The 15,722-nt window shown below is 37.3% G+C and overlaps 1 protein-coding gene across 9 annotated transcripts in view; it reads right to left on the bottom strand.

Moving 5' to 3' along the window:
* Window positions 1-15,722, bottom strand: part of SYNRG (synergin gamma) — a 68,145-nt gene that overhangs the window by 7,941 nt on the left and 44,482 nt on the right. For 6 of the 9 annotated variants that reach the window (XM_023522854.1, XM_011379381.2, XM_011379385.2 and 3 more), the window contains 5 exons: window positions 11,397-11,990; window positions 10,133-10,296; window positions 9,259-9,312; window positions 8,669-8,765; window positions 6,646-6,794 (listed from right to left, as the gene is read on the bottom strand). In XM_023522854.1, the coding sequence (XP_023378622.1) occupies window positions 6,646-6,794; window positions 8,669-8,765; window positions 9,259-9,312; window positions 10,133-10,296; window positions 11,397-11,990 (1,058 nt within the window). The remainder of the gene's footprint in view (window positions 1-6,645; window positions 6,795-8,668; window positions 8,766-9,258; window positions 9,313-10,132; window positions 10,297-11,396; window positions 11,991-15,722) is intronic. The other 3 variants (XM_011379386.2, XM_011379389.2, XM_011379387.2) reach the window with 2 other exon arrangements.

Raw genomic sequence — 15,722 nt, 5'->3', positions numbered from 1 at the left:
CTGTGCAGACTGGCAAGATGACAAAGATGCTGTCATTATTAAAAATAAACTGTTCTCCTGATATGCCACAGCAATAGGAAGTAAGTACTCTGAAATTCACTGCTTATTTCTCATTGAAAAGAAGCACAAAAGAATTTGTATTATACCAAGGATAATAGTGGAATCAAAGGGCCTGTGTGATTTTCAATTGACTAGAGGCCAGGAGAATAAGTCCTGTCTTTTTTCGTAGATTTTACATGGCAAAGCTGATTAGTTTTGTTTTCCGAGACTGAGTATCTCTTTGTTCCAAACCTACTGTACTACAACCCACATATATAAGATAAAACCCTCAGATAACAATTCACTCGCTTCACTAAAACAGACCATTTTTACCTGAGTTCCTGCAGTCTGTGCCCAGAGGAGACATGCTTCTACCACAAGAGGGAGTTTGAGTCCATGGATAAAGAGGGTATTAAAAGGAAAGGGGAATATAAAACTTTGCTAGTATAACTTGCAGCTTAAGTAAATATTAAGGAACCACGGTTTGGAGTTTAGGACTGTGTACTCTGCTTCCCTCAGCCCAGGCATCACGACTGCAATGCAGCGACAGCATTCTGGGACTTCTGCGCTGGAGAAAAGCAATGCAGCCATCTTCTGATGGGAATCATTTCATGGGGTCTTCAGGGGAATGAGTCTTTTTTATGATCTCAGAAGCTGGGACTAACATGATAGGAAGAATAAAGAATTTTTAAACGATGCTGTGCATTTAAATCCCAGATTCGTCAGTTTCAGGCAAGTTTCATCTCTGAACCCCAATTTCTTCACTTATAGAAATGGGGATTATACTATTGACATCATGGGGTTGTTATGAATGCAATGCATATAGCACAACACGTGGCAGGTTCTAGGTGCGAAATAAACAGTGACTATTATATTAGTATCAGTGTCAAAGAGCTGACTGTGGCAATTTGGTTCGTTAAGGAACTTTAAATTCTACCTAAAATGAAGCAATGGTGTAAAGAGTTAAAAGATTCCCATCCAATCTCAAATCAAGTCTCTAATTCTAGTGATTTCCCTGCTCCGAGCCTCTAATCCAGAGCCCTTGGAGTTTGTATAGTTTTGTTCTAACTGAATTGAAATATATAGATGTTGGTTTGTGTCATTTACATTTATGCACCTATTTTTAGAGTAATAGCTTCTTCATGACAATTTAAACCTTACACATCCTCTGTAGAATGTACATTAATCTTCATGCTGTGAGCAATTCAAGTTTTATAGACCAAGAACCTACCAGTTATCAAGAAGAAATGATATGGTATAATCAGAAAAAATATCTGAGCAGAGAATGATTGTTCTGTCACAGCTAACCTGGCGAGAAAAGCAATTACAACCGGAAAAGCATGGTAATTAGAGAAAAGAATACTCAGTGGTGTTCATATACAACCTGCAGTGCATTCCTGTGTTGTCTAGTTGCAGACTAACTCATGTCTATACCCTTACCTGGTGCCTACAGAAATGTCAGATAAACTCACTTTGTAGACATGGATGCTGGAAGTGGATGTTCCTAATAGGAGTCTGGAGGAGAGGGCCGGGACGCCTGGCCACTTTTCCCATTTCCCTCTCACGTTTTACCACACTGAGGGATTTAGAACCACCGTATGAGAACAGGCTAGGTGGGTGACCAAACCCAATAGGCTTTTTTCAATATCACAGAATCTAATTCTATGGCTTTTTAAAAAAAGACCTGAACAAAATCAATTCTTGGTGTAAAAAACTCAACATGGATTATTTCTGAGTGGAGTGATGACAAAAAGGGAGTGTAAGGAAACTCTCTAAAGTGATGGAATAATCTACATCTTCATAGGGGCATAGGTTACATGGGGTAAGCATTTGTCAAAACTCGTCAAATGGTATAACTAAGATTTTTGCGTTTTACTATATACGTATATTAACAAAAAAGGCAGGCAGACAGGAAGGAAGGACGGATGGACAGGCCGACCGACCAGCCTAGAGGGGCAGAGCCTAGAAGGCAAGGCTTTCTCATGAGCAGCTGTAGTACTGCAGCAGCTTGAAAGTCTAGGAAGATGGACAAGGATGAAACTGGCTTCCAGCTCATCAGTGACAGCAGTTACCTTGAGAAGTAAACACAGTGACAGCAATCCAGGCCAGGATTCTCCCCAATTATCCTTTGCCCCAAATTAAAAAGAACTAATACATAATAAGTTTGGTTAATCCACTTGGTCTTTTGTGGTACCTTTTTTTCAAAGAGCGCATGGCAAAGAGAGATGCTTTGCAATCACAGCCATTGTTTTCTAACAGCACCAGAAGAGAAGGGATAGCTGGTTGACTTGAGGGTTTGTATAGAAATCTAGTTTTCAAAATGTTAATTACAATGAGAAACTGACTGCCACCAAAACAAAGAACCTTAAAATCTAAATGGAAAATGGGAAGCTTTTAAGCTACTCTATAGTCCTGGGATATAAACCAGGGAAAAGAACTTGACTGTTTATCAAGTTGCTGCCAGATAGACTCCTGGTGTTTCATCTCATTAACCTTGATGCCAAATAACTACCCACTCTCCACCGAAAGACTTTTGCCCATCTCTGGTTTTACCCACCCAGCTTGCCCATTTCAAGGAGGCAACAGAGTGTAGTGGTTGAAAAAGAAGACTTCTGACTTTCGGACTGAATCTAGGTCTCACCAATATCTCTGTGCCGCAGTTTCTTCATCTGTAAAGGGAGGAGAATAATAGCATCTACCCTCGAGACTTTTGTGAGTATTAATTACATCTTTATAAAGGGCGAAGAACAGGGTCTAGCACACAGCAAGCACTCAGTAAAAGCTGGCTAATGATGATGATGATATTCAGGCTTAATATAGTTCGTATTAACACAAGGTTAGGAAGCAGAAGGTGAATTAGGAGAGACTCAGACACATACTGATCTCGAGATTCCTAATGCTTGGTCTTAGATACCTTTTTGCCGTAAAAACATGGAACAAATGGGTTTTGAGGTAAGACCTTTGCAAGACTGAACAGAGAGGCTCTGATGAATTGCAAATATAACACCCTGAACTATGATACACAACTGGTAAACTGCAATGTCAACAATGCAAAGGTAACACACTGAATAAACAACTGGTAACACATCCTTCTCTGTCCCACAGCCTCATTGGCATCCTCGCATATATCACGAGCCAACAAACTTCATTCACAGCTGGAGTTTAGAAATATTTTAAAAATCCAGGGTTTCATCACCCACACAGAACCCTATTACCATTTTGGCAAATTTTCTTCCAGCCCTGTAAGTAACAACTCTGTGTTATTCCAAACTCTGTGCCCTTTTAGAAAATGATTGCATAACATCCTACTATGAAGAGTCACACAATTTACTTGACTAATCCTGTAGATTTAAATTCAGATTATTTCCATTTTTTCACTTTTACAAAGAATGATTTGTGCATTTACCTTTCTTCTTTTTGAGAGCTGTATTTAGAACTGTTGTTATAGGAAGTTTTCCTAGAAATGGAATTACTGAGTCAACCCCTCTGAATGTTTCTTAAGTCCTTTAATTCACTCAACTTTTACTGGGTATTTATGCAGCGCCTGGCTGTGCTCTGATCAAGAACAAAAGATGAACAAAATGTGGTCTTGGTCCCTGTCTTCAAGGAGTTCACAGGCGGGAGGAAAGCATATTGCTAAGTACCTTTTGCATAGGGTGGTACCTATTTATATTTTCTAATAAATTCCCTAGGGAATATTATGCATTTTACCACACTGACGCTATCAGGATTCAAATAAACCAAACAAAAACTGGACTTATTAGTAGATAAAACATGAAATCTAGTTTCAATTTGAATTAATGTTTACTGATTAACTATGTCTCCCCTTTTATGAATCACTTCAAGTTTTTACTGATTTTACTGGGATGCTGGTATATTTCTCATTGATTTGTTATGTTTTCTTTACAGAGCACAGACATGAGCCCATCAGTATGCACTGCCACACTTTCTTATTTACCATTTAGTCTATTTTTTTCACATTTAGAATGACTTCAACTAATTTGTACTTGGAGCTATGCCATTTGCCTATGTTGAGATTTCATAAGAAACTACTCAAGGAAACCTGTTGCTTTATTTACTGAAAGGATAGTTGAAGAAACCGTAGGTTTCATTAGTTTCCTCTTTACGAGAGTCCACAAAAAAGAGTTCTGATATTAGTAAAATTAGGAATAATTATGCTTCTCCTGAATCGTGGGTTTATTTTTATGTTACGAACACAGTGAATCATGGAACTGATCATCTCCTATTCACATTAATTCCTAGGAAAGGTCAAGTCGACTCTACAGCTAGCAAAGGCAAGCATGTTAAAAGCACATTTTCGTACACTTAACTTTATCCCTGGCTTTATCTCATCTTCTCCACTTTCATTTGCCCTTTGTTTCATTTTTCTCATCCGTTTATTTAAAAAATCTGCACTAGTTATTAAAACTATGAGATACAGAAACATGAATATCTAGTTTGAAAAAAATCGGAAAGTTAAAAAAAGTATAAGATAAAAAGTAAAAAGTCCCACCTAGCACTGTGTTAGAACACAAAGAAATAAAGGCCACAGTCTGGCTGTTAAGGAGCTGACAAGCTAGTGGGCAAGAAAACAAGTAAACACACAATTATCAACAAATGTGATAAGAACTATGATAGAGAGAAATATGCTGTGGACACACAGAGGGAGGGCATCTAATTCAGACGGAAGGGCTCTTTGGAATGACTTGTCGGGGAAATGACGTAGAGCCCAGAGGGAGAAGCAGTCTAAAAGAGAAAGAGAGCCAAGGACAGTCCAAGTGATAGAAAAGACCTTATATACTGAGCTAAGGAATTTAAACTTGATCCTGAAGACCACAGAGAGCCCACTGCAGGATTTTAAATGGGATTTAAATAACATGATCAGATTTGCATTTTAGAAAGAAATATCTAGTAGTGATGTGCAGAACAGATTGATAGAGGATAAAAAAATAAACCAGTAACCCTAGCTATGTGGTCAGAAGTGATAAAGGCCTGAATGATTTAATATATTTAAAAAAAAGTTTTCCATTTTATATTTTCTAACTATTGTTAATATGTAAGAATGCTATACATTTTTGCCAAACTCATTAAATTTAACCTCTTGAATTCGGATTTCTGGAAGTATTTCACATCACCGAATAAACATAATTTCATCTCTTCTTTTCAAATATTTATACTTAATTTTTTATTATATTGGCCAGAACAGTATTTTAAAAAAAAATAATTACCCAAACTGTATAATCTTTAGCTTATAAATTAAAAAATGGTCCAAGGGAACAAAATAGAGATTTTGGAAACGACTTAAACTCTTTAAGAACTTAATATTACAAACCATAAGCAACATAACAATGGAGAGAGGATTTGCTGTTTAAGATGTGTTGTTGGGGTAGCTGGGTACCCGCCTAATTATCAGTACAGTGAGGGAAGAATTGCTTCCTACCACAATGCTGCGATCCCATTCTGATGGGTCATATAGTTAAATGTAAGAAAGAAAAAAAGAAAATGGAATAGTATATTTATTCCAGCTGGAGAAGGAAGATAAATTTCCGACTATTGTGAAATAATGCATATTATCAGAGACAAACTGAATAGGTGTGAATATATAAAAATAAAACGGTTTTACTCAATAAAATGTAAAAAAGGGGGAAAGAAATAGAAAAGGAAAGAATAACTGATAAAAGCTTACTAGCACAAATGTGTATGTGTGTACATACCCATGAGTGTGTAACTCTATTACGAATATGAAATAAGTAAGGTCAACCATATTTCATCGAATAAATGGTCAAATGATCAAAAGAAACAGATGATCAGTTTACATATAAAGGAAATAATAGTAAATTATTATTTGGAACACTGGATAGCCTCTCAGGAAATGAAAGAAATGTAAAAAACACCTGTAGGGAATCATTTACACACTTGTTAAATTACGAAATTGACAAAGAAAGCTAGAGCGCAATGTAAAGAAATTAATACTTAAAAACTGCTAGTAGCACTATCAACTAGCTCATGCTCTCTGGAAAGCCATGGACCAAGTGCAACAGCAGCTATGTAGGCATGAATGTATGTACGTGTGCAATCATACACTCTGACCTTGCACATGCTCTTGGAAGAACTATATCCCCAAAAGGAGGAACAGCCATTTGTTTAAATATGTTAAGAGTACAACTATTTATAACAGGAAAAAATGAAAATAATCCAAGGATCAAAAAAAAGGCTAAATGAACCACAGGATAGCAACAAGACGTATCATACAGTTTTTTTTTAAAAGGACACACATATGAGGACATAAATAGCTAGAAGTGCAAAGGAAGCAACTCAAACCAATGCTTTGCAAAGCATATATATACGTATATGAATTAAGAAGGATGTGATTAAGAGTGAATGTTTTCCTACACTCTATTTTATTTTTTAGGTACAACTGGCCTAGAAGCTATCCAGAAGCCAAACTGGCACTAGTCAGCTAACTATACATATGTTCTCTCCTTCCTTTAACATAACATGATCCAGTGGGCACCTTCATCTTCTAATACGTGCCATTGTAGGAACGTACACTCTGCTTTACAACTTACGTTTCTAGAAAGGAAAGCAACTGCTGAATTGTCTTACCGTGAGTGTGGCAAGTGACATGAAGCCGATTAGGTTATTCCATACTTTATCGATGTCCTTTAGCAATTGCTGGAGTTTCTCACTACACACTGCAGTGGCTTTTATCCCCAGCTCGACGCGTTTGGTTACTCTGTACACCTCAACAACACCTGACAGGGTGAGATAGTAGAGAGTTAGATGCTGGAAGTGTAGAGAAAGAGATGAGCAAGACAAGGCAGCATCACTGCTTGCTGATATCTTAGTTGGAAATAAGGATTATATCTGGACAAAAGTGAACCTACTATTCTTTGGGACCAATCTGCCTCTCAGTGCTTCAGAATAATTGACTGGTAAGAGCAGACTCTAGAGCTATACTGCTTAGGTTCAAATCCCAGCTCGGTCACTTACTAGCTGTGTAACCTCTCTGTGCCTTAGTTACCTCATCTGTAAAACTGGGATAATAGTAGTACCTCCTGAAAGGATGGTTGAGAGGATTAGATGAGTTAGTACTGCAAAAGGCTTAGAACAGAGTCTGTAGAACAGTAGGCATTATGCAAGTATTAGCTATTTTTTTTTTCTGGCTTCTTTTACCTGTTTAAATTTGGGAAATACCATTAAACTTGCTAAAAATGAGAATATTAAAAGTTTAAAAGAATCTGAATGTCAATATCATCACAAAGTAATTAAGAAATATCTTGCTATTCTAAATGGCCAAAGGATTTACAGACTCTGTGGCTTCATGTATCTTTTATACACTTAATAGGGCACAGAACAGTTCTTTTCTTGTGGTCTCTGAATTGTGGCCGAACTCTTCAAGCAAGGGAGATAGGTGCCAAGTATCTCTCCATTCTAAGGACGGCCACCAGACACATCCACAATCCCTAACCCAGCCTCTATAAGAGAGCACTGGAAGAACTCCAGGGGGTCTTTGGAGTGGTCCACATCAGCCCTGTGTATATACACTATGGCTTTTCCTCTTCCTTTCCCAGGGGAAGGGCAGGAATTACTGCTCAAACTAAGCCAAGTAAGGGAGCTTCTAAGACAATCTTTCATAGGTACTAGGAAACCTACTAGGAGGAAAGACAGGCACTCTATTACCTGGTGAACATCTGCTTATGCAGTAGAATTGTGCCTGTCTGGGTAGGTAAGTGGAACTAGAGTGAGGTGGCAGGAGTAAAGGAGAGACCACATCCCTTCTATATCCACTCATCCAGCAAATATTTTTCAGTGACTACTATGTGCCAGGCACTAGACTAGGTGCTAGAGGCACAGCAGCGAAAAAACAGGCCAAAATCCCTCCCCTCTTAGAGGATTAGTCTAGTGGAGGGAGGCAGATAATAAACAAGAACAAAAAGTAGAACACATAAGATATTAAAGGTGATAAGGCTAGGGAGAAAATCTGGAAGGGAAAGGGATAGGGAGTACCAGGATGAGGAGAGGGCATACATACATATGGGTAAGGGAGGCCAAGGAAAAACTCATTAGAAGGTGACATTTGAGTAAAGATCTGAAAAAGATTAGGATCCACTGTACGCAGGTCTGGCCACCTGAGCCTGGGGAGGGGAAGAACACTGAATTAGACAGAGATTGAGGTTTCAAGCTGGAATGAGATGGCCAATCACTGAAGGTCACCAGGAAGTTAAGATATCTGTGATGTCATGAAGGAGTAGAGAGGAAGAATGGACGATGTACGGTAAGGCACTGATTGGAGACCCAGTGATTTCATTTTAATGCCTCGCCTAGTTCGGACTCTTTGATAAACCAGAAACCAGTAACAGATGTAATTTTACGTTGTTGCTATCATGTTATAACAGGGACTGAGAAACTTGGCCCTAGAGACCTTAAGTCAAACAGCTGTTACTGATTATGACTTAAGTGTCTTATTTACAAATGTAGATGCTACTTACTTAGTGAAATCATATATATGTATCTTGAGAGACCAAGATTATACAACGTAACATAAGGGAAGAGTAAAAATATTTCAAAGTGTCATGACTTTGAATAAGAAAAATATAAAACATACCAAAAAAAAAAAAGAACATACCTAATAAATATTCCATGCCTTGAGCTGACTGAATTACTTCTGTGCACACTGAACTACTACTGATTCCATTTAAGGTATCATTTGCTTTCTTAATGACCTACAAGAAATAAAATCACATCACCTTATATAATCAAGAAAAGTCATTGCGAATCAATTTCCTATTACTAGAAAACCCTCTGGAAAAGCCAGGTGTGATAAAGCATGACTAACTGATGTGTGTATATGACTATACTGAAACAAATCTGAGAATTTAATTTTAAACTTGAAGAAACAATCCCCCATTTTTTCAGAAGAGGAAAGACAGGGGTTTTTTTTAGCTTAAATATTATTTTCATTTAGGCAGAATTAATGATACTGTTTTGTTATTTCTTAAATACAGTGACAGATGAATGAACCAGTGGTTTTACGAATGTGAAAGAAGCTTCACTTAAGATATACGACTTTCCATAGAGCTTCACTTTGCAGAAGGCCATCGAGGTAGGGCTCTCTTCTAGTTTGCTTCTGTCCATTCAAATGAATGAAGGAGAAGGCAAAATGACACATGACAGCACTTACATATGGGTGAAACACCACGAAAGTGACATACTCACATCTAGGGCACTCCCCAGGCATCTCTGCCATTCATATGCGTATCTCTCATTCTCCTGTGAATTTTATAAAAAGAACTGGGTTAAAAGGGCAAGTATGGAATCCTCTATAACAGTCAATTCAGAGAGCACTGGAAGACTTTCCTTTTTATTAAAATCACTCTAGTTCAAGCACAGTTTATCTTATGAACCCACTAATGACTATCTAAAATTACTAATAAATGTAACTTCCAAGCACGTGACTTGTAAATTCCAGGGAAATGTTTTGGAGCAGCTTCCGTCTGCAACTGTTGCCTCATTTTTTCTAGAGTTAGTGTAAATTTCTCCAAAGGTACTCACCACGCAGGTGGTCTAACACAAGAGCCCATATCAAACCACCAGCTTTCCAGTTAAGATGCTGTGTGTGTGTGTGCACACCCGCGTACATGGTATGACAATGGGGGTAGGAAGAAGGAGAGCTAAGAGTGTTAGCTGCAGGAGGAAGACAGCATAGGACTAAGATGCAGCAGACATAAACACTGAGAAGATCCAGAATATTTCTCTTTCTCTTCTATTTTCATGTTTTGCCATTCACTAAAATGATAAAATCTAAGTGCTCAAAAAGAATTCCCTTAAACACATCCCTCCTTGTGAAGTCCCACGAATAATTTCAGTTTTTAAGGTTATTAACTACTTTCAGTAGATGCCACATCTGGGAGGTATTTTCATCCAAGGCTAATGTCACCATTCTCTCACTTTAATTACATATTTTATGTCCAGTGCCTTGTGACTCTCTGCCCTTTGTGTCCCCATGTGAAAGTTGCAAGCATTTTTTCCTGGGGCCCTCAGTGCCCAGCTGGTCTTTTACTTGCTCCCTGTGGAAAACTACCTCACTCACCTCTACCTCTCCTGTCAGATCTTTGTACTTGTCACGGATGACAGGCAGAGCGGGCTTCTCACTCAGAGTGTTGGAACGGTCTCTGAAAGGCTGCTCCAAAGCCGGAGAAGGAGAAGAACGGCTTATTTCTTTATCGCCAAGGCTCAAACTCCTCTTATGTGATCCTGGGAGAAGTGGATGGCACAGTTAAAGGTTTTGATTACTCAGCTTAGTTCAAGCATAGGCTCTTGCTTGCTAACATGACCTCTTTCTTTAGATGTTTATGTCGAGGCATTCAGAAACACCACACTTATTCATTCTGTCTGACAAGCTATATGTTGAATCCTTTCCATTGTTCTCTCCTGCTTGGATTTCCTGCCTTTAATTTCCTCGATTACTCTTCCCTGATTTATCATAATTCTTCCATAATTCTAAATGCAGAGTCATTGGAGTCTGGAGGATTAGTGTCTTTCTAAATATCAGTGCATATGAGTTGTATTGCTCTTCGAGCCATCACTTATAGATTCATACCAATCTCCTACATACTCTCTCAGTCTAATGGATGTCAATGATCCCTTCCATCAAAATGAGCTTAAAGCAGAGGGGGCAAACTCAAATGCCTTCAGAGAACAGGCAAGTCAAGTTAGCTGGAGATAGGAAGTGGAAGGGCCTGTGACACTGGGGAGAGAATACCTCATCTACCAGAGCGGGGACTGCTACTCAGCTCCTGCCGATTTGCCAGAGGCGGGAAGGCAGGCCTAGTATTGCTAGATATTACTTTTTAAGAAAAGCTAGAGATCTAGATTGTGAAATCTCAGGGTTTTTACATATTTGTTACTGCCTCACACATTCATAAACTTTCTTTGTGGGTCAGTCCAAACAAGTCTGCAGACCGAATCCAGATGTAAAGCTGCCACATGGCAGCCTCTGATTTAAAAGATACAGTCTGTAGCCAGGGAACAAGAGCAGAGCTAACTTGCCCACAAGTGGATCAAATCCATTTCTCTGGTTCATTTAACATAGCACACCTCTGACTAAACCAGCTAATGAACAACAGACTGTGTGCTTAGCTCCAAATGCAGTTATGTGAGGGATACTGGTTTGACTTCAGCTCAGCCTCAGGGAAACCTTGCTTTTTAACAGCTATCGATAATAGATTGGGTTTCAAACACTGGAAAATCTAATTCCTGTTAAAGCAAGGACCAACTTTTTATTCTAAGAAAGAACATCTAACGCCTCAGTAGAAGAAACCGTGACAGTAAAATTTATGTTGAAAGCTACTCACCTTGAACAGAAAGGTCAAAGGTTGCCAGCTCGCTTTTGATCATTTCTTCACTGGATTTCATTTTGCTTTGTGAATTGGCCACTAAAAAGTCAAATTTGCTGATTTTGGGCTTTTCGCTTTGAAACTCTCCAAAGTCATCTAAACATTCTTTGGGGGTGTCGTGAGAAGCACTGCTGGAAGCTGGGCTAGTACACGCGGCCTCTTGGTTCTGTTCACTTGAAGGCAAGTCCTGTCTTGTGAATTCTTGATAGTCCCTGCTTTCATATTCCTTTTGCTCACTGGTCTGAGAAGTCACATCCTTCAAGTTAGCAAAAGCTGGGAAGGTAGTCTCTGGAAGAGCATCTTCATTTGTGAAGGTTGTGACTTTGGACAGAGATGTCATGGTGATGTTTTCAGAGCTGCCAAATGAAGTCTCTTTCTTTGGAAGAACTGAGGCGGCTGAGGAGGATCTGCTTCCTGCTGAGAGGACAAATGGAGAGAGTTTTCTGCCCTGAGATGCATCATCCCTGTCTGACCAGTCATAGCTCGTAAGTGTGCTCACTGCAAAATTGCTACTGCAGGTTCCAAAAGCAGCATATTTTAAGTCCTCTATATCTGAAAGGGAAATAAGACCCCACAATTAGAGGCAAGCTCACGATTTAGGCAAAATGCCCTAAACTCTACAGAAGCAAAATGTCTAGCATATTTGATTAGTTTTATGCTATGTTGGAGTTAACTAAATTTAGAACTTGTACTAAAATTAAAGGAGTTGGGCTGTAAAATCTGATCTTTAAAAATCCACATTAGCCTTGAACTGGCATTTATATTTAGCTACAAAGAGTCTTTTTTTTTTTTTTTTTTTTTTTGGGATATAAGAATTACTAAAAAAAAAAAAAGATAGGTTCATCTACCAATGTGTATATATACTGGTTGGTATGAGAATAGGGTTGTTTAATAAACTGTTCACTTATTAACTTTAAAGTGTATTTATTACAATATTTCCTGCTTAAAACATCTCATTCACCTTGACTTTGTTGGAAAACGATCCTTTAAAACACGGTCATATAAAATGTACATGAAAGCTAATTAAAAATTGACAATTTCTCAAAACTAAAGTGAAAATGTTACCTAAACTTTAATCGATTATTGGGAATTTCTGTCTCAAGCAAGGCAGAAATATAAGATTTTAATTAAACAGTTACTTACCTAGTTGTTTTTTTGGTCAATATGGACGTCATATTGCTGTGATGGAGTATGAGGAAAGAAAAATCGATCTAATCTACTTTAGCCCCTAAAAAATAGAATCAAAGGTCTGAATCCTGTTTCTCTTTCAAGTATGTGTCAGCCCCTCATCTGAAGAAGAGGAAAAGGAAGAAGAGGAGGAAGAGGAGAAGGAGGAGGAAGATAATGAAGAAGAAAGAAATGCTGGGGCAGAAGACTCATTTTATATCCTTAATATATGTTTAAATAATTTAGGAGTTAACATAAAACAGCAGAAAGAATGTAGGTTTTTGATTTAGACAGATCTGCATTCAACTCCCAGCTCTGCCACTTACTACTTGTGTGACACTAGGCAAGCTACTTAACATTTTTTGACCTCGGTTTGCTTATCTGTAAGATGAGGAGAAGGCCATGTACTTGGAAAGGCTGTGTTGTGAAGATTAACTGATAATGTGTGTAAAGTATCCAATCCAGTGTGTGGTGAACAATACATAATAGCGATATTTGTACAACATAGCTGCCACCAGCTTCAACTGGACATTTAGTTGCTGCTTTAGGGCCTAAAATGAAATTATTTCAAAGCAAAAATGAAATATCAACTCATCATGTTAGTGGTCTTACTAGGGAAACTTTCTTGCCCATTTTCAGAAAGCAAAACCAACTGAGGCTGAATAACTCTGTACATGACAGCAGGTAGAGAAGCCACCTCTTCAGCGGCACTGTCCATTCAGTCTGGCTGACATGTGTTTAGTTTCATTTTAGTCAATGTATATGAGGCAAGAAGGCCAAATAAAAGACTCCCTCTCTGACAACCACAAACATGGTTTACAGGGAAATTCTCAAAAGTTCTGTGACCCAGATTTTCATAATAGGTGAACCAATACTGGGTCATTTTGTCTTTCTTTCACAGCAATACTGCATAGGTTTATGACAGTTAAGGGACTCCTGACATTTCCATAGCTCTTCTAACAGTATTCATTCTTTTTCTTTCTTCTTTTTTCTCTCCCTCTCTCTCCCTCTCTCAACCCTATTAGGAAAAGGGTACTAAATTAATATAAAAGTGAAAAACCTTAGATGTACAAAAAGGCCAACCACTGAAAAACAGAGAACTTGCAGAACAACAGTATATTTTAAAATTCTGTAATATGAATGGTACCCTTCAAATTTTGGCTTATTAAACAGAAGGGAAAAAAGATTTGGGTGAAAAACTTATAGTTTAGAATGAATAAAACAAAACTTTAGGCAAAATGCTTTCTTATTCTCTGGCTGTAGTGTTGTTCAGTTTTCCCTTCAACTTAAAGGAATCAGAAAGTACTCTACCTCAAATGAGATGAAATTCAATTAGGAGACAGATGCAGTTAAACACAAGACTAGTCTTTCAGGGGTATATTCAGAAGAATGTTTCAGTTTGGATTTTTACTATTAGACCCTACTAGAAAGCTCTTCGAGGGAAGCTATATTATAAACTGCTCCCAGAATCTACTAAAAGGGTAGCAATTTTCCTAGAGACCAAAGATAAATTTAATGAAAAATTAAGCTCTAATTCCAACATCACAACTAAACTGCTACGGTAATAAAAAGACCTTTTTGTGTAATTATGCAACAAGAAAAAAAAAGCAAGCAAGTTTTTTTTTAAAAAAAAACAACAACACAGAAATCATTGTAGTATATATAATCAAGTAAAAGACATTATACTAAGGGATTATCTTAGTTGAAGAAGTATTTTTATAATACTACAGGTCTTTAACAAATCTTACTTTTAGTACAAATATAAGCATAAAAATTTGGCTTTTGGAGTAACTCACAGAAATAACTAAGTGAAAAACTAAAAAATAAAAGACTTAAAATATTTTATACTTAAAAAAATAATAATAAAGAGTAAAATATGTAGGATATACTAACATCAAGCCTCAAAGTTGATTTTTAAATTTCACTTTGCTTATTTATTGGCTACTGCAGTGTAAAAAAAATAATTTACTAAAGTGCAATTCATTTGAACACATAAAACTGATATTACATAGGAATGTGAGAATATTGTATTCCTAAACCTTAGCATTTACAAATAATATAAAAACAGTAGTATTTCTTGGCATAGTGGATATTAGTAAGCCATTTTCTAAGAAAATATGGTATATCAATTCCCTGAGGATAAGCTAAACCAAGAAAATTCTTCATTTTCCATGTTAACAGTTCTACATTTTCTAAGCAGCCAAATTATATGTATTATTGTACGATGTTCCTAAAAATATCAAAGATTCTGTAAAACCTACAACATAAGTGATGAAAGCCCTACCTGGAAAAATAATATGGAATAACCTACATTTTATTTTGTGATCACTGAAGTTACTACAGATGGGTTTTCAATTTGATAGCCGAATTCTGAAAATTGCTCTTGAGAAAGGAAAAAGAAAACAGTGAATGGATGCAATAAAATGAATAGAGACTCACTACTCTATTTCCAATTCTATTGGAGAACTCTGAGGCTGTGCTAGGCTAAACTGCAATTGCACACAAATATGCCAAATTGTGTGCTTTAATACACGTATTTGTTTGCAACCAGGAATGTCCTATTACAAAGGCTAAAGGAATAAACTATACAATCTGCTTTTCATCTTTCATCCTGGATCTCAAATCACAACATAGATTTCTTGCTTATGCTAGCAAGTAACCCTATCACAGTCTCTTCCATAACCTCTATTCAAATCCTTTCTGAACAGATGTTGTACATGAAAACAAGGCATTTCTTGGAACAAAGGATGTGAGCTGCCATTACAGGACACGGAAGGCCATACCAATTCCCATGGATATTTTCTAAAGCTGTAAGCATATGCCCAGATGATTAAGAATTACTGACTTTTGAGAAAGGGGTTTGGAAAAGGAGATACATGCACAAATTCCACTATTCTCTAGTGTTTTATATAGCAATAACAATGTTCAATGGACTGAAAAAGAGTTTTTAAAAATTAACTATCTTTTAATTTCCAATACTGATTTAATTCAAACTTCATTTACCAAAGCAAACCATGAAATATTTATACATTTCAATTTCTTTCCACCTCTAGCCCTATTCTACCGAGATCAGTCATATTCACATTCCCTAATAATTACAAAACCTGGTCTGTGTCC

The sequence above is a fragment of the Pteropus vampyrus genome, unplaced genomic scaffold (genome assembly GCF_000151845.1).
Source record: "Pteropus vampyrus isolate Shadow unplaced genomic scaffold, Pvam_2.0 Scaffold358, whole genome shotgun sequence".
Lineage (NCBI taxonomy): Eukaryota > Metazoa > Chordata > Mammalia > Chiroptera > Pteropodidae > Pteropus > Pteropus vampyrus.
Note: the sequence above shows the minus strand (reverse complement) of the source record. Positions and strands in the feature narration are given on the sequence as shown.